Here is a 21582-nt window from a genome sequence, read left to right as displayed (position 1 = left end):
CAAGGGGCCACTGCCAAGGAAACTCTTCAAAAATAGTTTGGTTAGGTCATTGGTTGGCCTTATTGGGTGTCACTCCACATTCAGGTCCTGGGTGGAACAGCCAGCAAGCACTCCAATGGCCAAACCAGAAAGCAGGGTTATCTGCCGGGCACCCACATGCGGTAGGCAGAAAAAATAGCCCCAAGAATACCCATGGCCTAATCCCTGGAACATATAAACATGTTTCCTCACATGGCAAAAGGGACTTTGCAAATGTGATTAAGTTAAACCGTTTGAGAAAGGGTGAGTATCCTGGATTACCCAGTGGGCCCCACTACAGGATTCCTTAAAAACAGAGAAGCTTTCTCAGCTGTGATGAGAGGGAGACGTGACTATGCAGGAAGCGTCAGAGTTGTGTTGTTTAAAGCCACTAAGTTTGTAGAAATTTGTTATGGCAGCAACTGAAAACCAATACACCACACATTTACAGTATTTTCCTGCCATGGTGTTAAAGCAAGGAAGGTTTCACTCTGGTGGCAGACTGCACATTTTCTTCTTTAAGAGCTACCTTCTCATTTCCTAACAATTCCTCCTGTGCACCCCCACCCCCATCTCCAACCCTCTCCCCTCCCCATGCCAAACACGACTGTTGGTTTCATTCTGCCAGTTTAGGGGCAGGAGAAGCTCAGTGGGCCCCATGTTCTGAATACAGTTCTTTAATAAATTACCCGGATGGTTGATTCAGAGGCTTCATCTGTATTGTTGCAAATGTCTATCTGAATTTGGAATCTCTCTGGATTTGCTCTTATTTTCTCACTAGAGGCCCGATGCACGAAAGTTCTTGTAAGAGTAGGCCTTCCTTTCCCCGGCTGTCGGCACCGGCTTCCCTCCGGCACCCGGGACCTGGGCTTTCTTCCTCCAGCCGCCCGCAGGCACCCGGGACCCTGGCTGGCTTCCCTCTGGCCCTGGCTTCGTCAGGAAGGACATCCAGTCTAATGAGCATATTACCCTTTTATTATTATAGATTATTTTAATCATTTATTTGGTTCATTTTCTGTAGCCAGTTTTGGGATGTGATTTTCCTTTACTCTTGTCAATGTTGGTTTCATTTAATTCTATCTTCCAGATATTTCAAAAATTGCTGACAGTAGTGTCCTTTCCAGTTTACCAGTGCTGTGTGGATTTCTTCTTTAAGAACAACACTTTCCTTCTGTGAGTATAAGAAAATCTGGGTGGAAGGGGACATGGTTCTATTATTTAGACTGTGTGTTCTGTACCTGGGACTCAGACAGAATTCAAAAGTTCCCTGAAGTGTGGGCCGTGTGGGCCATTGTCTCAGAGCAGGCAGTGGGAGAAATGCAAGTTAATGGTGGGTAGTTAACTCTAGGGCCATCCGGGAGGAAGCTGAAGGAACACCTGATTGGGAGGATCCAGTGGACATCAGGGAAGCCCTGAACAGGAAAAGAAAAAAAAAAAACTGAGTTCAAACCTTGATTTTTGCCCCTTGCCAACTATGTAACTTTGAGCTTCAGTTTCTTCACTTGTAACATGGGGATAGCACCATCTATCAGATAGGGTTACTGCAAGGATTAAACGAGATAATACTGGTAAAATGCTTATCATAGGCTTGGCATACATTGGATATTTACTGAGTGCATTTACATGGATTAATCTTGTTTAATCCTGATTATTAAGTCTATTACACAGATCAGGAAACTGAGGAAGAGAGAATTTAAGTAAGCTGCTTAAGGCTGTGATCATTAAGTGGCAGAGCAGGGATTTGAACCTGGGCCGTGGCTCTGTTATCTGCACACATGCAATGCTACAGATAACCCATGGGTAAGGGCTATGCAGCTGACTGCTCTTCTCTGGCTTTTAAAATTTTCTGTGCAGTTTTGTGGTAAGAATACAGATTAATTTTAGGAATTGGGAAGAGATTGAGTCAGCAAAAGGGGACTAAGTTGCCCTAGTAATAGGCAAGCTGGAGCTAGCAATCATTGTAGGTATCTGTGTTGGCTTGTTTGCTTTATTATGTATTTATTTTATGGAGGTAAAATTTGCATAACAGAAAAATACACATATCTTAAGTGTACAGCTCAATGAATTTTCACTATGTTTACACTTGTGTAATCATCATCCAGATCAAGATATAGAAAGTTTCTAGCCCCTGCCTGCCATCATCCACCTCTGCCCAGGTCAATACTTGGCCTAAGGCAGTGGTCGGCAAACTCATTAGTCAACAGAGCCAAATATCAACAGTACAACGATTGAAATTTCTTTTGAGAGCCAAATTTTTTAAACTTAAACTTCTAACGCCACTTCTTCAAAATAGACTCGCCCAGGCCATGATATTTTGTGGAAGAGCCACACTCAAGGGGCCAAAGAGCCGCATGTGGCTCGAGAGCCGCAGTTTGCTGACCACGGGCCTAAGGTAACTGCTACACTAACCTCTATCATCATAGGTGAGTTTAGTCTGTTTTGAACTTCATATAAACAGAACATACAGTTTGTGCTCTTTCATTTCTGATTTCTTTTACTTTGTTTTTTATTTTGATAAAGAACCAGTAGCTTTGCAGGCCATGAATCTGTGAGCAGATAGCTAAGAGTGTGATGCCCAAGGGCTCTGTACACAAGTACAGCTTTTTGTGATCCGGGTCCAGCTATGGGGGATGGGGAAGAGGAAAAACCTGCCTGGGCAGGCTGCCATCTGCCTGACACCCTGTGGAGGCTCTCAGGACGCAGGGATAAACATCCCTGTACACGGTAGCTGTGAAGTGAGTGGTAGGTAGTTCCTTCTATTTCTGCGGTTCCCCATGAGTCAGATTGTAAGATGGGACAACTGTGTAACTTAGCTTCCGGTGCCACCTTCTTTGCCCTTTTGTAGCTGCGGTGCAATGGAAACACTGAATTGCTCTATACACTTGGGTGCAGAAATGTCCACGCCTCCCTCCAGCCTCTGGGGAACATATCGTCCCAGGATAGAGGCATATTTGTCTTCCGTGTGAAACATTGTCTTCCATCTCCACCCTTTTGGGGATAATTCCAGCTTCTTTTCTGGAAGAGCCAAGAACTCTCAAAGTCCTGGTTGGGACTTTTTGCAGAAAAGCTTTTGAAACACAAAGAAGCTCTTAAACTTCTTACACTCGAGCATAAGAGGGTCCTGCATCTTAGAATAAGCCAAGTTTCCTTCTAGAGAGGAAAAAAGGAGAAAATTGCCCTTTCCTTCTGCCAAATAAGTCTTCAATAGACATAAGAACCGGGCACAAATGACTACGTCAATAATCTATCCTGTTCCCCTAGGTTCCGTGTCTCACCCTCTGCTACTAACCACAGGGAAACCTGGCAAAATCACACGGCAGTCCTATCGGCCCGTTTCTTCAACTGCAAAATGATGCTGATGCAAACTTACAAGGACATTGCCATTAGTAAGTGAAATTAGCTATTTGTAAAACTTGATACTAGGGTTCTAGTAAGTCTATTTTCATCTCTTTTTTTCTCTACAGGAGGAATCACCTACCTGTGTGGAAGTGTGAGTATCTGACTTGGGTGGCCCAGATTACAGGGCTCTGAGAACAGAGAAGTGATGCATTTTGCCAAGGAGGTAGGAGGCAGGCTGGGCCCGCAGAGCCTTTTCTGCCCTTTTCTTTATAGCTCCAAGCAGGTGAGTGGTATGACTTAGAAGGCACTGGGAGGTACCTTCATGCTTTCAACAGTAAGCCACAAACCTGACTGACCATTGGAATTACACTTCTACCCTAGCCCCTGGCTTTCTCCTTCCCTGGCTAAGAATATGATTCAGTAGGGGTGGGGGAAATGAAAATACTTATTTAAAAAATCTTCAGGTGATTCTGATGACCAGTAGGTTTAGAGACTCAAGCAGAGATGCTCACAGACAGTTCAGAGCTACGCAGAGATGCTGAATGTGGCTTCCTGGGAAGGAGTTTGCGGGTGCCACTCTCCTGCCCCCGGCGAGTGCCGCCTCTGTAACAGCTCGCTGCAAAACAAATGCTGAACCCTATTTTTGCCTTTTTCATAAAAGTGAAAATCCTCTTCAGATTTCTTCCTGTTAGCAAAAACTGGTACTAATGTAGGTCTTTTGTAAAAAGCAAAGTGGTATAACACGAACTTTTGAAAAGTGGGGGACACCCATATGATTTCCTTCAGTTTCTTATTGTCTTTGCTGGGCAATTCCCATCCAATTTTCCCCACCTCTTGTCACTGTTTCAACCTGAAAAAAGTGAGAACCAAATTTGTTTCTTGAGCTAGTTTCCAAATGACTCAAGTAGAAGTCTGGGAGATGCTGAGGTATATTCAGGAAAATACCTAGATATATCAGATGCATTTACTAGTAGATACCTAATTGCAGGCCATTCTCATAGATCTTTTGCAAACAATCTGGAGCTTAGAGGGTGTCTTCATCACCCATATTTTTGAGAAAAGCTGAATACTGTCTGTGCTGGTGTGTGTGTGTGTTGCATTTGTTTTCTTGGAGGTTTGGAATAATGAAGTCATAGTGGAGGAAAACTGGCTTACTGCTGTTGAGAGGTTTGATTTTGTTTTTTGCTGTCATTTAGAGCAAGCAGGCAAAGTCTGACAATTACGTTTCTTGGTCCTAAGTACACCAGGTTTATACCTTCTCAAAATGAACAGAGCCTTCATCGAAAGTGAATAAATGACTGTAAGTCTTAATATCCTGTCATTCCCTCCCACTTGAACCCCCCCTACTCCCACTAGATTATTTTGAGACATTTGAAGTAAATCTCAGATGTCACATCATTTCTATAAATATTTCAGCATGTATCTCTAAAACATATGGACTCTTAAAAAACACACATAAGCACACAGTTGGATTCGGCACCTCTAGCAAAATAAAGAGGTGTACTCTCTAAAACAAAACAAAACAAAACATAACCATAATACTCCTAAATTTTTGACAAACGTTCCTTTGTATCATCAATTATCCAGTCAGGGTAAATTTCCTCCACCATTTCTGAGTTTTGCTGATTACTTCCTTGTGGTGATGTTGAACAAGATCCTCTCTGTTCCCTGTACTTCCTGTAAGCCAAGCCTTAGATCTAGAGGTTTAATCTGATTTGGCTTGATTTTTGACAAGAACTCTTCATAGGTGGCATTGTTCAATTCCGTAGGAAGGCAAATGATTTTAGCAGGCACTAATTATCATTGCTGAAAGATTTTCTTCTTCATTTTTGATCACCCCTCAACCCATCCATCAAGCTACAACCCCTCTTCCCAAACACACCTCACTTATATCCACTCCTTTGTACTGTTTTAACTGATTAGAAAATGGTTACTTGGTTGTAAGCTTGTTTCAGAGACATAATTTCCTCAGAAAATAATCATAAGATTCCATTAACCTTCAGCATATGTAAATGGAATTTTTCTCATTCACACTTATGGCAATATTGTTGGTTATCTATTCAAATGCTGTCCCTCCCACCCTTTTAATGTACTGGCTAGCCCTCCTCCCACTGAAGAGGCTGACCAGCTCTTTAGTTTTCAAAGCCTGACTGGTTTCTGGGAAACTCTTTCCTTCTTGGTGAGGATGTTCTCAGCTTTTTGCCTTTAGATGATGTATGAGGTTATTTGGCACTGCAGTGGCTGTCTTCTGACCATGGGGCAAGCTTAAGGATTAACACTGTTGTGCCCAGGACAATGGGTTGGAAATGTGGGAGGAGTCCAGGTCCTTAGTAAGTCACTGAGCCAATGAAATAGCCTAACCTGCAGATGCCACACCTCCAGACTTACTACATGAGATTATAAATTGAATCCACCTTTAGTTGATCATTTGAAGCTATAAACAACCTAACTGAAATATCAGGTATATTAAAATAAATCTCTTTTATGGTCTGTTTACTATTTAAAGCCCTGATATAGAGAAAAGACCTTGACCTTGAATTTCCATAAAGTCAGTCTTTCTTATCCACTCTATCAGACCTAAAATGGTGATACAGATAGCATAAAATATTGAATCATCAAAATTAACCTTATGATGGCATATTTTTTAAAAAAAACATCAGCTTTTAAAAAAAATATATGTTTCTATCGATTTTAGAGAAAGAAGAAAGGAGAAGGAGAGAGAAAGAGAGAGAGGAACACCGATGTGAGAGAGAAACATTGATTAGCTGCCTCCTGCACAGCCCCCTATCAGGATTGATACTGCAACTGGACATGTGCCCTGACTGGGATTCAAACAGGCAAACCTTCAGTGCACAGGACAATGCTCAACCCACTAAGCCATGCAGGCCAGGGCAAAACTATCAGCTTTTGATAAGCTATAAGTTGAAAAGGCATACAGCAACTTAAAAGTGGAAATGGAGGCCTACAGACTTCTATGATGGTGATAGGAACTGGAGTTAAAATATTTTTCAAGGATCATTCTCAAAGTACATAACTAAGAGTTGACTTTGAGTGTTGGCAACAAAAGGAAACTTTTCTCCTATTACATTATGCTGGACATAACATTCTTGTTAAGTAGGGGAATTGGAATTTCTGAATCTCCTCCTTTGCAACAAAACAATTCCCAAGTTTTAAACTGAATGCACAAGATTGATAGGCAGAGTGATGAGGACTTAATTTAAAAATAGTATGATATTTGAAATCTAATTAAGAAGATGCTATAGAAATGAAAAAGTAAAGGGTAGCTGACGATCTGTCCTTTACTTGCTCTTGCTTTTTTAAAAATTGGGATATAATTGACATATAACATTAAGCTCCTGCTTCTTATATTTGCATTCCAAGACTGTGTTGTTTGGAAGCAAAGCTTCATTGTGCTTGTGTTTTCTTTTTGTCAGTAGATTGCACCTTTGTGCTTGCAGGCAAGGCAATGACAGCAAGTGGTTCCAGGAAACCCTCGTTAATAAACCCTCTTTGTGTTTGTGAGGAAGCTCTGGCTCATACATGGATGACATCAGCAGGCTTCCCACCCACTTCTCTGGATCTCTCAATGTACAGAGACTCATTGTTAATGACTTTCACCCAACAGCTGTTGGCTTCATTCACTGTGAAGATGGTGATCATACGTCCCAGATTTAAAAATAATAATCTATCCTGTTTCAGACAATGTGTCAGGCCATCTGCCCTGGTGTCTGGTTAGGAAAATATGATCACCTTAAGTATAAGCACAACCCCTTGCAACTTCTCTGCCTGCATGGATGTTTCCTCTACATGTCTCATTGTTTTGGGTGCTTCTTTAGGCGTTATTCCTTCTACTTTGCCCAGTGAGCAAAATTCCCCATGTGTCTTCAATGAAATACCCTCTTCTCAGGGGTCCTGCCCAGAAGGGATTTCAACATAGTCCATACTAAAATTAGATAAGCCCTGGCTGGTGTGGCTCAGTTGGTTGGAGCATTGCCCCATGTACTGGAATGTTGTGGGTTCGATTCCCAGTCAGGGCACATACCTAGGTTGTGGGCACATATTCAGTTGGGGTTTGTATGGGAGGCAACAGATCAATGTATCTCTCTTCTCTCTCTCTCTTCCTCTTTCTTTCAAATCAATAAGGCAGGAGTCTATCTCCCTATGAAAGTTACCTGATCAAATTCCGAGTGAGTTAAATGTCCATTGTTACAATAAGGTTCAAAGCCTTTAAAAATGCGTAAGGTGATGTATTTGAGCTGGTGGACATAACTTATGTAGGAAAATTCAATGAAGGGAAGAAGGAAGGGAGGGTTAGGATTTGGCTTTGGAGATCAGATTAGAGCAGAGAACAACCTTCAAGCCCACTTAGGGCAGAATTGCTGTCAACAGGAAGTACATCAGGCAGTGGGCTCACCATTTACTCTGAATCTGAGGCTTGGAGAACATACCAGCTATTCCCTTCTAGGTCCTTCTTGCAGTGAGCCAAGTACACCAAAGGTGCTTAGGAGATAGTTGCTGACCTATAATGACAAGTAACTTGTTTTGTATTTATTGTGTTTGCCACATCAGATAAATGCATTGCCACCATCTTTCTGGTTCAGAGGATCAAAGAATGCCTAAAATGCCATGAAGAATGTTTGTACTTGAAGATAGTTTTTCAGGGAAGTAGAGCTTTGATTTTCCAGATTTTTTTTTTTTAACCTGACCATGAAGCAAGATTATTACAAATAAAATTTAGGAGAGGGCAGACAATCCTTGGGTGTAAGGAGATTGGTAATGGCTAGGGACAGCTGAATAAATAACATATATTTATCTGGCTCCCTGGGCCTTTACCCAAGCCTTTTTACAACTACCAGGTGTTTTATAGACACATTTTTCTGTGAAGTAGTCAAACTGTAAACAGGGAATCCTGACTGATTGTCACGTCTTGAGAGAGAGAGAGAGAGAGAGAGAGAGAGAGAGAGAGAGAGAGGCACCATCATCATTTTCCTAATGGAAATGTCCTTTGTCTCTGACCTTGGAAGCACAGGACCAAGGGTGTGAGGGCAGACCTTGAAGCTGTGAACTGTCACATGGCCTTTGCTCTACTTTCAGGCCATCCTCACTGTGGGCTCTGTGTTGGTCTGTTCCCTTATGTAGCTGTGGTGCTCTGAGAGGAATGTCTTTACCCCTGTGCCCCAAGCACAGTCCCACAGTGCTCTGTACAGTAGTCCCCCGATCCGCAGTTTTGCTTGCCAAGGTTTCAGTTACCTGCAGTCCACTGTAGTCCAAAAATCTTAAAGGAAAAATTCCAGAAATAAGCAATGCGTACGCTTTAAACTGGGTGACATTCTGAGTAGTGTGATGAAATCTCGTGCTGCCCTGCTCCATCCTGAATCACCTTCCTGTCCAGTGACTCCATGCTGCACATACAGTACAATCAGATGTTTTGGGAGAGAGGCCATATTCACATAACTTTTATTACAGTATATGGTTATAATTGTTCTATTTTATTATTGGTTGTTGTTCATCTGTTACTGTGACTAATTTATAAATTAAACTTTATCATAGGTATAGGAAAAAATAGTAATTATAGGATTTAGTTCTATCTGTGGTTTCAGGCATTCACTGGGGATCTTGGGATATATCCCATGTGGATAAGGGGAGGAGGCTACTGTACACAAATGGTGAAGTGCTCAGTAAATGTTTGTTGGGTAAACTGTCAGGTTACTAATCAATATTTGTGAACAGTGTAGCTTCCTCATGTTCATAAGTTCCTCGGGTCAAGGATTAAATCTTATGCACCCAAATATCTCTTAGTATACAAATGTGTGCACTCAGTAAGTGTTTGTGTCTAATTGAGTGGAGGAAGGGCCACATTCATGAATACCATGGGGAGCCTGCCCATGTCACCAGCATTGCCTATTTAGCAAGAGAAATGTTCTCCCACTTTCTTTCAAGGTCTCAAAAAAAATCATAGTGAGCATTTGATAAGAATGTGAGAGATTATTTAGGTCAAACTCTTTATTTTATAAATAAAAAAATAGGAACTGGAGAGGTGGAGTGACTTCCCCAAGGTAGTATAGCTAGTCTTTTGGCAAAGCAAAGAAAAAATTTGAGTCTCCTTGAAAATCATTTTTCTCTACCTGAAATATTTTAAAATTTTATCTACATTATCTTCATTTCACTGTTATACACACACACACACACACACACACACACACACACACACACATATACATACATTCTAGAGGCCCAGTGCATGAAATTCGTGCACTCGGGGGGGGGTGCCCTCAGCCTGGCCTGCGCCCTCTTGCAGTTCAGGAGCCCTCGGGGGGTGTCCAACTGACGGCGCCCTCCACCGCCGTTGCACTCACCAGCCGTGAGCCTGGCTTCTGGCTGAGTGGTGCTCTTCCTGTGGGAGTGCACTGACCACCAGGGGGCAGCTCCTGCATTGAGAGTCTGCCCCCTGATGGTCAGTGTGCGTCATAGCGACTGGTCGGTCCGCTGTTCGGTTGATTTGCATAGTCACCTTTTATTATATAGGATATCTGTCCTCGAATAGTTGCTATAATCAATTACTCCTTAAGAACATTCATAAAGCTTTTAGCTAGTCATTTCCCATATGACACATTTCAGGAGTTAAATAAGTTCTCCCATAGACATCAAGATTAAATATATGACAAACCAAAGAGAGGAGTCATAAAAGATAGAAAACTTCAAAGCGTTATCCAAAAAAGTGGTAACATGACTCAAATCCTTTGCCTACTATATTCAAGGCAAAAAGATGTTGGGGCTCTGAAGGAGTTCAATAAATAGCACCTGTCTTCCCCACCCAGGTTCTGAACAAACTGAGAAAGAAAACGAGAGGTAGAAGAAGAAGAAGGCCAAAATGTCCCCTTCATTACTGAGTAAGTCTGAGCTGGAAGGCAGGGCTCAGTGTGGCAGCCAGGTGGGGCTGTTCACCGAGCCTCAGGTTCAGGCTGACCTGAGCAGAACAGGTACGTGCCTGAGGGCAGGAAGAAGGGGGGCCAGGCTAAGCTTTCCGGGTGAGTGAACAGTGATGGGAAGTGGTGCCAGGAGACCTGAATGTGACAGCTAGTGCAGGACTCTCCATAGGCATAGGGACAGCCCTCCCCATAACAAAAAGAGGGGTTGAAGATAGTGAGGGAAGATTTGTGAAGAGGGTTTCTCTGGAACAGGGGTCCTCAAACTTTTTAAACAGGGGGCCAGTTCACTGTCTCTTAGACTGTTGGAGGGCCAGACTATAGTTTAAAAAAAACTATGAACAAATTCCTATGCACACTGCACATATCTTATTTTGAAGTAAAAAAACAAAACGGCAAAAACACCCGCATGTGGCCCGCGGGCCGTAGTTTGAGGACGCCTGCTCTGGAGGAATCTAGTCTGAAAGCCCCTCCCAACCCCAAAGTTGTGTTCCCATTTAAAAGGCTTCATTCAGAAAGATTTACATACATCTCCTGAGGTTTGGAAGGTGCTAGCTGAGGATGCTGAGGACTGATATTTGGTTCCCACCTGGAGATTTTTTAAAAAGAGAGAATTCTAACAGTGGGAGTAAAGGAGAGGTGGTTGGAGACTGGGTGGGCCAGGGTTGGGAGGGAGTGAAGGAGAGTTGGAGAGAGGGAGAGAAGGAGAGAGGAAGACAGACGAGAGAGAGAGAGAGAGAGAGAGAGAGAGAGAGAGAGAGAGAGAGAGAGAGAGAAACTTAGCTCACTTATATGTGGCCACCTAGAGGAGCTCTTAGGCTCCTGCAGGGAGAAATTGGAGTTTTGACTCAGAGCTGAGGAGTTTCGGTGATTAAGGGAACTCAGGTGAGAGGCCCCCAACATTAAGAACAGATGGCTTTCAATATTGTAGCTTAGCCCAGAAAAAGAGAAGCCACCTAGTGGGACAACCAGCCAATTAAGAACTTTTCTCTCTCTTCTCCCTTTACTTCTTTTCCCTCTTCCTGCTTTGGCTCTGGAATAAAGCACGGTTAGTGAAAGGGGGGCCGGCCTAGGGAACACTAGGTAGAGGAAAGGAAAAGATGGGCCTGGTGTCTTGGCTGCAGAAGCCCCCAGATGGGTGGAGGGAAGTTTCACCTTTAAAGCTGACCCCAAGAATAGATGATTACATAAGATCGGTTGGATATTATGACTTTAGACTGTGTTGGAGACTTAAAGTGTCTTTAGGACCTTTTTATTTTATTCAATTTTTAAATTGATTTTAGAGGGAGTGGAAGTAAGGGAGAGCAAGAGAAACATCATTGTGAGAAAGAACATCAATTGGTTGCCTCCCACATTCAAGCCAACCGGGAATTGGACCCGCAGCCTGGGTATGTGCCCTGACCAAGAATCTAACCCACCACCCTTTAGTGTACTGGACGATGCTCAACTAATTGAGCCTCACTGGCCAGGGCTGTAGGACCTTTTTATTACTTAAGAGTATTAAAAAAAAAAAAGTCCCCAGGATTATGGAGGTTTTCATCCAGTGGCAAGGGTAAGAACTTTCTCCCTCCCACTGAATAATTTTAAAAGGAACATCGAAAATAAGGTTGCTTTCTGATTCGAATAGATTATTTTCTTCGTTACATTGAACAGCCTGTTGACTTTATTTTGTGTGTTTTTATTTATTTATTTTTATTTTTGCAGCCCACCAACATGGGATTTGTGTGTGGTATCTCTACATTATTAAGCATGCATGCTTACACCAGCATTTGGGACATTAAGAACACTAGAGACTCCAGCTGAATCCCACTGATGGACTTGCTTCGTTTCCCCAGGTAGCATGGTGCCCAGCAACTCGGGGCTATTCCTCCAGCAGGTTATGAACTCAAGAAGGGAAATGATAAATGCGATCTAGTTAGTGACAGTGATCTTCCTGTGATCTCTTATCAAAGCACTCTCCTAGCAATCAGCACTGCTATTGAACCTATTGGTGAACAAACTGAACGAAATATGTTAAAAGGTCCCCTGTAACCAGCCCTGCCCAAAGCCTGGCAGAGGAGGCCACTGGAGTTCTCATTAGCATCTATCTACCAACACCCTTTGTGGTTTGATCACCCTTTGTTGTAAGACATTAACAATTCCCAAGACTGCTTTAAGAAGTTTCTCTATTATATGTGAAGTGATTGAAAACTGCCAATCACAAATCTGACAATCCCCCTCTCATGAGCTTAAAGGCTGTTCTGATTACAATAATGACATTTTATGAATATCCTACCTAGAGAGTAACAATTTTACTATGTCAGACTACACCACACAAAGATGCATCAGTTTCATCTGCAATGAAAAATAGAGTCTAATAGCACAGTTATATTTATATGATAGTCAAACATCAAGATGCAACATAAGTACTTCAACTGAAAGAATTCTGATCATTATTTAACCTTGAGATGATGATTAAGGGTGAAGGCTTATCAGCTTTCATGAATTATTTTTTCATGATTTGGCTGTTTTGATTTTATTTTTAAAACTCCATAATTAACATGTGGATCCCCTTCCCCCCTATGATATGTGGGCAAGGCAAAAACAACAACAAAGATAATTAATGGTTAAAGAGGAGTATTAGGTAATTATAAGACATAATTATGTTATAAGGACAGCAGTGCCATACCCACTGATTTTCTACTTTAATCAGCTAAGTTTCTTCAACCATGATGCAAAGAATGGACACAGTATTTAGGTTTGATGCTATAAATACATATTGGTTTAATGCAAAGAAAATTGTTCCATTACTACAGATAGTGATCAGTGCCAAAGTGTGGTCTGAACCAGCGGCATCACCTAGAAGATGCAGATTTTCAGGCCCCACCCCAGACTTGCTAAATCAGAATCTTTAGCAGGGGGGGGGGGGTGCAGGACTTTTTTAAAAATTTTTTTATTGATTTCAGAGAGGAAGGGAGAGAGAGAGAAACATCAATGATGAGAGAGTATCATTGATTGGCTGCCTCCTGCACGCCCCACACTGGGGATCAAGCCCACAACCCAGGCATGTTCCCCCAACTGGAATTGAACCAGGGACCCTTCAGTCTGCAGGCTGATGCTCTATCCACTGAGCAAAACCAGCTAGGGCAGGACTCTCTTAATAAGCCCTCCAGATGATTCTCTGAGGTGTGAGAACCACTGCTGTGGTATCTTGTAACTGTTTTCATTGGCTACAGTGAAACATGGGCAAGCATGCAGGCTGCAGTTGCAGCCACACTGTAAGCATTCCCTGTTAACTGCAGGGGTGTGTGTTTCAGGGGAGCCGAAGTGAGCAGGCTCTTTTGGTCAAGTCCTTGAGTCCAAGGGTTCCTCTTAAGTAGATTTTCTTTTTTTCTTTAAATCTCCTTTGCTCACAAGCCATAGTTTCTTCCCATTACCAGTCATAATTGTTAGTTCATCCTCTCTGGTAGGCGGGATGTTTGTGATACTCTTCATGATGTCAAAGGAATTACACCGGTCTGAATCTTTCCTGCTCTTTCCCCTGTTACAGCCATTTCCTCACAGCCATCTTGAGCTGCTTAAAAAAATGTTAACATCCAACATGATGCTCTTCTATATTTCTTGATGGCAGAACTGATTTTATTTTATTACTAGTGGCCCAGTGCACGGATTTGTGCATATTGAAAGAAAATTAATTAGAAGAAATATTTTAATATCGCTATTCGCCCTTTCTTTATAATAAAAGTGTCAGAGATGATAGAAAATTAGTAAAATGTATATGAAAATAATATATAAATTGATGAATAAAACAATAACATGATATAACAACAAAGACATGATATAAAAACAACAAAAACATGATATAAAAACAACAGAAACATGATATAAAAACAATGACTGATAAATTGATTAAACTTATACTAATATCTCCCTGTATTCCACATTAAGAGTAAAAATACTTTCAGAGTGCTTGACTGATTTTCCTTGTGATGAAGTATTTACAACTTTAACTTTAACGTCACATGCTCTTTGAACTCGAGAGAAAGCAACATATAACTGCCCATGTCCGAAAACAGGTTCAGACAGGAATTTCCAACTCTGTCTAGAGTTTGTCCTTGTGATTTGTTAATAGTCATCGCAAAGGCTGGCATCATGGGAAGCTGTCTTCGAATTAATTTAAATGGGAGGCAGTGTTAGACAGGGACAGTTGTGCCAACAGTTGGTCTTCAGACATTCTGTTGACAACATCGCTTTCTTTCAGCTTCAAAATGTCAACAAAAACAACCAAATTCACGATCGACAATGACAGATCGAAACACACACACATGTGATTGGTGCCAGTGAGAGCTTTATACCAATGTATCGTGCGTGCAAGAGTCAACGTTTATTTTTAAATTGCCAGTGCATGTCATATGTACTGGCTGGTTGGTCGGTCGGACAGTCAGACGGATGTACGGTCAGTCACTTAGCCTTTTATATATCTAGACTAGAGGCCCAGTGCATGGATTAATGCACTGATGGGGATCGGGCCAAAACCGGCTCTCTGACATCCCCCAAGGGGTCCTGGATTGCGAGAGGGCGCAGGCCAGGCCGAAGGACCCCACTGGTGCATGAATCCATGCACTGGGCCTCCAACATCCCCTGAGGGGTCCTGGATTGCAAGAGGGTACAGGCCAGGCTGAGGGATTCGTGCACCAGGCCTCTAGTATGCATATAAGATCCTCGGTTAATCTCTTCCTGCCCTCCACCCTTCCCTCTGAGATTCATCAGTCTGTTCCATATTTCCACGCCTATGGTTTCCACTCCTGCGTTGAGCATCTTCCCCCTGGTGGTCAGTGCTCATCATAGCTACCGGCCGGTCAGACAGTCACTTAGGCTTTTATATATATAGACTAGAGACCCAATGCACGAAATTCGTGCAAGAGTAGGCCTTCCTTTCCCCAGCTGCTGGCTTCCCTCTGGCACCAGGGACCTGGGCTGGTTTCCCTCTGGCCACCCGCAGGCACCCAGGACCCAGGCTTCCCTTGCAGCCCCGGCTTTGTCTGGAAGGACGTCTGGAAGGATGTCCGGTCTAATTAGCATATTATGCTTTTATTATAGATTATTTTAATCCTCACTTGAGGATATTTTGTCCATTGATTTTTAGAGAGAGTGGAAGGGAAGGAGAAAAGGAAGGAGAGAGAGAGATAGAGTGAGAGAAACAAACATCAGTGTGAGAGAGCCACATCGATTAGTTGCTTCCCATATGTGCCCCGACCAGGGCTGGAGATCCAACCTATAACCCAGGTTCATACCCTTGAATGGGACTCGAACTGGGTATGAGGGCTGACACTCTAGTCACTGAACAACATTGGCCAGGGTGAAACTATGATCTTTTGATAGCCCTATGGGTCACAGTTATTTATAAGGACTCACCAGAAAATGGTATGGAGAGAGAACCCACTGCAAGCACACTTAATTCAAGATAACACAGAACACAAACTTAACAGAGAGATGAAGCTTACTGGCCAGGACTGTGCAGTGTTGTCATTACACAGTTTTTCTTTGGCTGAGAGGGTAAGGTAGCTCTTAGCATGAGAAAACTGCATCACAGAGTTTGGTAATAGACTATTAGATAGATAAATAGAGTTAGAGATAACTGTTAAAGTATTTTAGAGACAAATAATATTTTATTGAATCAGCATACATGGGGTAGTGTTAAATGGAGTCAATGAGTATGACAAAAAGTAAATGCCATCTTGTGATTTAATCTTAATATTATTTCAAATATTCTATATATGAATACAATCTCTTTAAAGGCCCAAATGCAAGGCAAACATTTAGAACAGTGGGTCTGGATCATGAATGTGCATCAGAATGACCTTTAAGCTTGTTATTTTTATATTGGTAGGTCCGAGGTGGAGCCCAGGACTCTGTGTTGTTGTTTTTTTTAAAATATATTTTTATTGATTTCAGAGAGGAAGAGAGAGGGAGAGAGAATCATTGATTGGCTGCCTCCTGCATGTCCCACACTGGGGATCGAGCCTGCAACCTGGGCATGTGCCCTGACCGGGAATCAAACCTTAACCTCCTGGTTCACAGGTCAGTGCTAAGCTACTGAGCCACAGCAGCCAGGCACAGGAATATGTTTTCAACAAGCACTCCAGGTGATTCTGGTGTAGGTGGTCCTTACCTTTCATTTTGAGAAACACTGCAGGTCTGACTTAGGAAGAGAAAGAAAATGAATGAGTGTGAGATGGTAAAGCTCAGCCAATTTCATAGGAGTTGTACCTGCTTTGGATCGTTGTAATGCATTATTTCAAGCTTTTACATAGCACATATATTCTGCCTCGTTCTGTAGTTATTTGTGTATTTGCCTCAGTCCCTCCAAAGACTAAGCTCCCTGAAACACGGGGATTATGTGATACTAGAGGCCCGATGCACGAAATTCATGCACGGGGGTGTGTGTCCCTCAGCCCAGCCTGCACCCTCTCCAATCTGGGACTGCCCGTTTAGGGATCGGGCCTACAGCAATTGGGCCTAAACGGGCAGTTGGACATCCCTCTTAAAATCCAGGACTGCTGGCTCCCAACTGCTTGCCTGCCTGCCTTCCTGACGGCCACTAACTGCTTCTACCTGCTAGCCTGATCACCCCCTAACCACTCCGCTGCCAGCCTGATTGATGCCTAACTGCTCCCCTGCCATCCTGTTTGCCCCTAACTGCCCTCCCCTGCAGGCCTGGTCACCCCTAACTGCCCTCCCCTGCAGGCCTGGTCCCTCTCAACTGCTCTCCCCTGCAGGCCTGGGTCTCCCCCAACTGCCCTTCCCTGCAGGCCCAGTCACCCCCAACTTCCCTCCTCTTCTGGCCTGGTCCCCCCCAACTGCCCTCCCCTGCAGGCTTGATCGCCCCCAACTGCCCTCCCTTGCAGGCCTGGTCCCTCCCAACTGCCCTCCCCTGCTGGCCATCTTGTGGTGGCCATCTATGTCCACATGGGGGCAGCCATCTTTGACCACATGGGGGCAGCCATCTTGTTGTTGGAGTGATGGTCAATTTGCATATTACTCTTTTATTAGATAGGCTAGAGGCCTGGTGCATGGGTGGGGGCCAGCTGGTTTGCCCTGAAGGATGTCCCGGATCAGGGTGAGGGTTCCCTTGGGGCATGGGGCGGCCTGGGCGAGGGGCCTGTGGTGGTTTGCAGGCTGGCCATGCCCCCGGTGACCCAGGCGGAGGCCCTGGTATCTGGGATTTATTTATCTTCTACAATTGAAACTATGTAGCCTTGAGCGGAGCCAAGCCTCCTGCTTGCTCCGTGGCCGCAGCCATTTTTGTTGGGATTTATTTATCTTCTATAATTGAAACTTTGTAGCCTTGAGTGGAGGCCTGGGTCCAACAGGGTGTGTGGAAAGCTTGGCTTCCTCCATTGCCTGGGAAACCCAAGCCTCCTGTTCACTCCGTGGCCGCAGCCATTTGGTTGGGTTAATTTGCATACTGGCTCCTGATTGGCTGGTGGGCGTGGCTGGTGGGTGTAGCGGAGTGATGGTTAATTTGCATATTGCTCTTTTATTAGATAGGATACTGACCTTTGTATATTCAGCATGGCTAACCCTTGGCCTTCTCACTATTGAGAAGTTGCTCAGTAATACTTATCAAATGAATGAAGGCAATAGGGTAAAAATACAATTTGAAGAGGGTGATTGAAATAGTCAGAAAGAGCTTAGTTTTGGCTCCTTTCTCCTGTCAGCTGTGAGTCTCGTCATGTCTCAGGGACAGAACCCAGCATTTATAACATCAGAGATTGGTTTGCTTCTCTTTCACAGGCTGCTATGGGGTAAAAATGAGGCAGTGCATGTGAAAACGCTTTAAACTTGTAGAACCACTTATTTCAATTGTTTTGAGTATGTCTAACCCAATTTCTCCTGAGAATGAGTGCTAGGTTGTCTGACTTAGGCAAAGAACACACACTTTATTTCTGGCCATTATAGAAAAGCAAATCCTATTATTTAGAATTTAAAAGAGCCACATGACTTCTCCAACTTCAAGAAGAGTAATCAATAAATTAAATACTAAAAATTTATAATATGAATGGAAGGAGTAACCCACAGCTAATGAAGGGAGATACACAGGGGAGCAAATTATTCCCATTGCAGTTTGATTCTGAGATGGGGACTTTCAGAAGTCTGCAAGTGTTTAATGAAATGATGTCTGAATTTTACTGGCTCCCTGGAGATCATTTAAAAGATAGCATGTATCTGATAAGATGAGCTGAGAAGTGCAGGTATATAACATTGCTTTAAAACCTCAAGGTAGGAATTACGACCACCCCTCAAGCTGTGAAGAACCAAAGAACTGAAAGACGTTCAATCAATGTGTCCGGGTGGTAAACGCAGGTGCAGGACTAGAGCAGTCCATAGCTCAATGAGGAAAATAAGGACAATGCACAGTGAGTTTTCCTTGAAGCTGTACTTGTTCAATGGAGCCTACTATGTTTCATTCTAAGATTAGGTCTTTTTCTTGTTTTGCCTTATTAAAATGTCCTTGCTTTTATGAAGTGTCAGTATGTTTTTAAGCTGGATATGAAAAGTTGACAATGATATTACGACTCATCATTCAAATTTATTTACTCAGCCTTGATTTTGAATTCTGGATCTATTCAAGGCAAGTGGCTTGAGGATTTCTAATCCACTCAGGCTTTGATTTCTCCATGTGTAAAGTCACGAAGATCAACAATAACACAGGCAATAATATTTACAAAGATCTTAGCACAATTTGTCGTGCATTGTAGGTAATCAGTAATTGGTGGCGGCTAGATGAAGAATGAGGACAATATGGAAGTGTTGTTTTCTAGATAAGTAAAATTATATGGAGTGTTGATGGTATAAAATTGTGTTTTCATTATTGTGTTTGATGTTTTCCCATTTATTCCATGGGGGCCTCATTTGGGACCTATCCATGCCTTTGTTCCAAGCGTTAAGACCAAGGCAATTTCCCTTTCATGCACACAGCCTACCCAAGAGCCCTGTGTCAGTTGTTAGGAACATTCCAGAATCAGCGCTAGGGTGGGGTTGTGCCTACTGGCTGAAGTTCTCATTGGATCTAGAATTTAAATATACACCCTTGGTTCTAGGACTAGTACTTCCCTGTTGTAGAATGTGTATCTTTGCTTAAATCATAGTCAGTGTTTGTTGATGATTTGAATGAATAAATGTAAAAATGAATGTCAGGGAATATAATAGCTCCATAGCATTAAGGTTTTCCCAATTATCTGCTGCTGTTTGTTACAGGGACCTAACGGAAATAGATAGCATTCTTACAGGTGACCTTTAACTTACTAACTTGCTAGAAAGACAGCAAACAGGAAAAAAGTGGGAGTTCCTGATAACTAAAACACATTTATGTGAAGTCCATGATGGATATTGCAGGTGTTCTGGCAGGCATCGTCCTAGTGAAGATTTAAGACAAATTTCAGCTCATTGTCTAATAACATCCAGACTTGTTTCCCTAATAATTCTAAGAATTCTGTAATTACATTTTATCAGACTCCTTTGAATGCAATGAAAATTTTTTACTGAATATGGCCTAGGTTCGATGGCAAAAGGATTAGGAAATGGAATGGAACGAACTTTCACTGAGTGCCTGACATGTGCCAGATATTTTGTACATTTATTTAAGCTTCGTAACCATTTTGCAGTCGAGGGAGCTAGAGTTCAGGGGGCTTAAATAACTTTTCTGTGGCCTTTCAGGGAGCAAGTGGTAGAGCCAGGATTCAGATCCAGGTTCATGTACCCACGACTCATTCTGACTCTGTAACTTATCATTTGTCCTTTTCTTTCCAGTAAATGTGAAAGACACGTGAAACAGACTTTAGCAAGTGACAGGAAGGATTATAAAGAACTGAGTGTGTTATGATGAAGGGCCATACTGCTTGTCTATTAGTATATGATTTGGGACCTTAATTTACCCAACTGTAAGGCCACAGAGTTGGACTAGATGACCTCTGAATGGGGTGACCACATGGCCCCATTTGCCAGGGCAACCCTGGCTTATATCTGTGGTGCCAAGGCAACGATTATTAGCATCCTTTTCACTTTAAAGTGTTCCACTGTGGGTCATAAATTCCAAGGCTGCCCTTATATAAGGCTCTTTCCAGGTCTCAATTTCTATGATTTCCAATTGAATATAATAATTCCTTTGACAACTGAAGTAACATGAATTTTCGTTTCCCAGGCCTATGAAGTATAAGGGGCTGACAGCACCTGAGGTGACTTTCGTCTGGAGGTTGTTTGCATTTCTCATAGGGATAATTTTTCTGCTCTTACTGCTTTCCTTTAAAAGTACAATAGTAAATCCCCTTCTAGTCAATTTAGTTCTAGTTAATTTGAGATCATTATATAAATATTTGTTTTCAGTTCATACTAATAGTGGCTACCACTTATTGAGCACTTAGAGAAGTCAGGGTGAGTGCGTTATCATTTAGTGCACTTATTAATGCTGTAAGATAGCTTACTTTATACATAAGGAAACAGGCTTAGAGAAGTTAAGTAAGAGATGGAGCCAGGTCTTCCTAATCTCTTAACTATTATACTACTAGAGGCCCAGTGCACAAAATTCGTGCATGGGGGGGTGGTGGCCCCTCAACCCAGCCTGCTCCCTCTCCATTCCGGGACCCCTTGGGGGATGTCCGACTGCCGGTTTAGGCCCGATCCCAGGGATCGGATCTAAACCGGCAGTCGGACATCCCTCTCACAATCCTGGACCGCTGGCTCCTAATCGCTCACCTGCCTACCTGCCTGGTCACCCCTTACTGCCCCCCCCCCCCCGCCGGCCTGGTCACCTCTTACTGCCCCCCCTGCCGGCCTGGTTGCCCCCAACTGTCCTCCTCTGCTGGCCTGGTTGCCCCTAACTGCCACCCCTGCCGGCCTAGTTGCCCCTCACTGCCCCCCTTGCCAGCCTAATTGCCCCCAACTGCCCCTCACCCCCTCCGCTGGCCTGGTTGCCCCAAGCAGCCTGCTGTTCAGTCGTTTGGCCATCCCTCACTAACCCCCCTGCTGGCCTGGTCATAGGCAGCCATCTTGTGAGGGTTAATTGCATATTACCTCTTTGTTATATAGGATACTGAGATATGTGTACAGGCACACATACATACACAGCTGTTAATTTAAAATCACACAAAAAAAGGCAAGGCTGGCTACTCCCTAAGGAGCTGTATTTGCATAGCTGCATTTGGATAGTTTCAAAGCAAATGCCCTCTGATTTCCAGTAGTAGTTTCTTTCTCTCAACCCCATAAGCATCAGATTTAGATTTTTAGAGTTTTGCCCATCCACCCAAATCTGGTCCTGTCT

General features: G+C 43.1%; 1 protein-coding gene across 1 annotated transcript in view; it reads left to right on the top strand.

Moving 5' to 3' along the window:
• The window catches only part of LOC307106173 (uncharacterized protein), an 82861-nt gene that overhangs the window by 45536 nt on the left and 15743 nt on the right, over window positions 1-21582 (top strand). Inside the window, exons 2-7 of the mRNA XM_079782406.1 lie at window positions 1106-1191; window positions 2312-2410; window positions 3280-3404; window positions 3483-3508; window positions 10176-10247; window positions 11988-12118. Of these exons, the coding sequence (XP_079638532.1) occupies window positions 2325-2410; window positions 3280-3404; window positions 3483-3508; window positions 10176-10247 (309 nt within the window). The 5' untranslated portion in view covers window positions 1106-1191; window positions 2312-2324 and the 3' untranslated portion in view covers window positions 11988-12118. The remainder of the gene's footprint in view (window positions 1-1105; window positions 1192-2311; window positions 2411-3279; window positions 3405-3482; window positions 3509-10175; window positions 10248-11987; window positions 12119-21582) is intronic.

This window comes from Cnephaeus nilssonii (assembly GCF_951640355.1).
Source record: "Cnephaeus nilssonii genome assembly, chromosome: 10".
NCBI classification, from domain to species: domain Eukaryota; kingdom Metazoa; phylum Chordata; class Mammalia; order Chiroptera; family Vespertilionidae; genus Cnephaeus; species Cnephaeus nilssonii.
The sequence above is the reverse complement of the archived record's forward strand: the minus strand, read 5'-3'. Positions and strand labels throughout refer to the sequence as shown.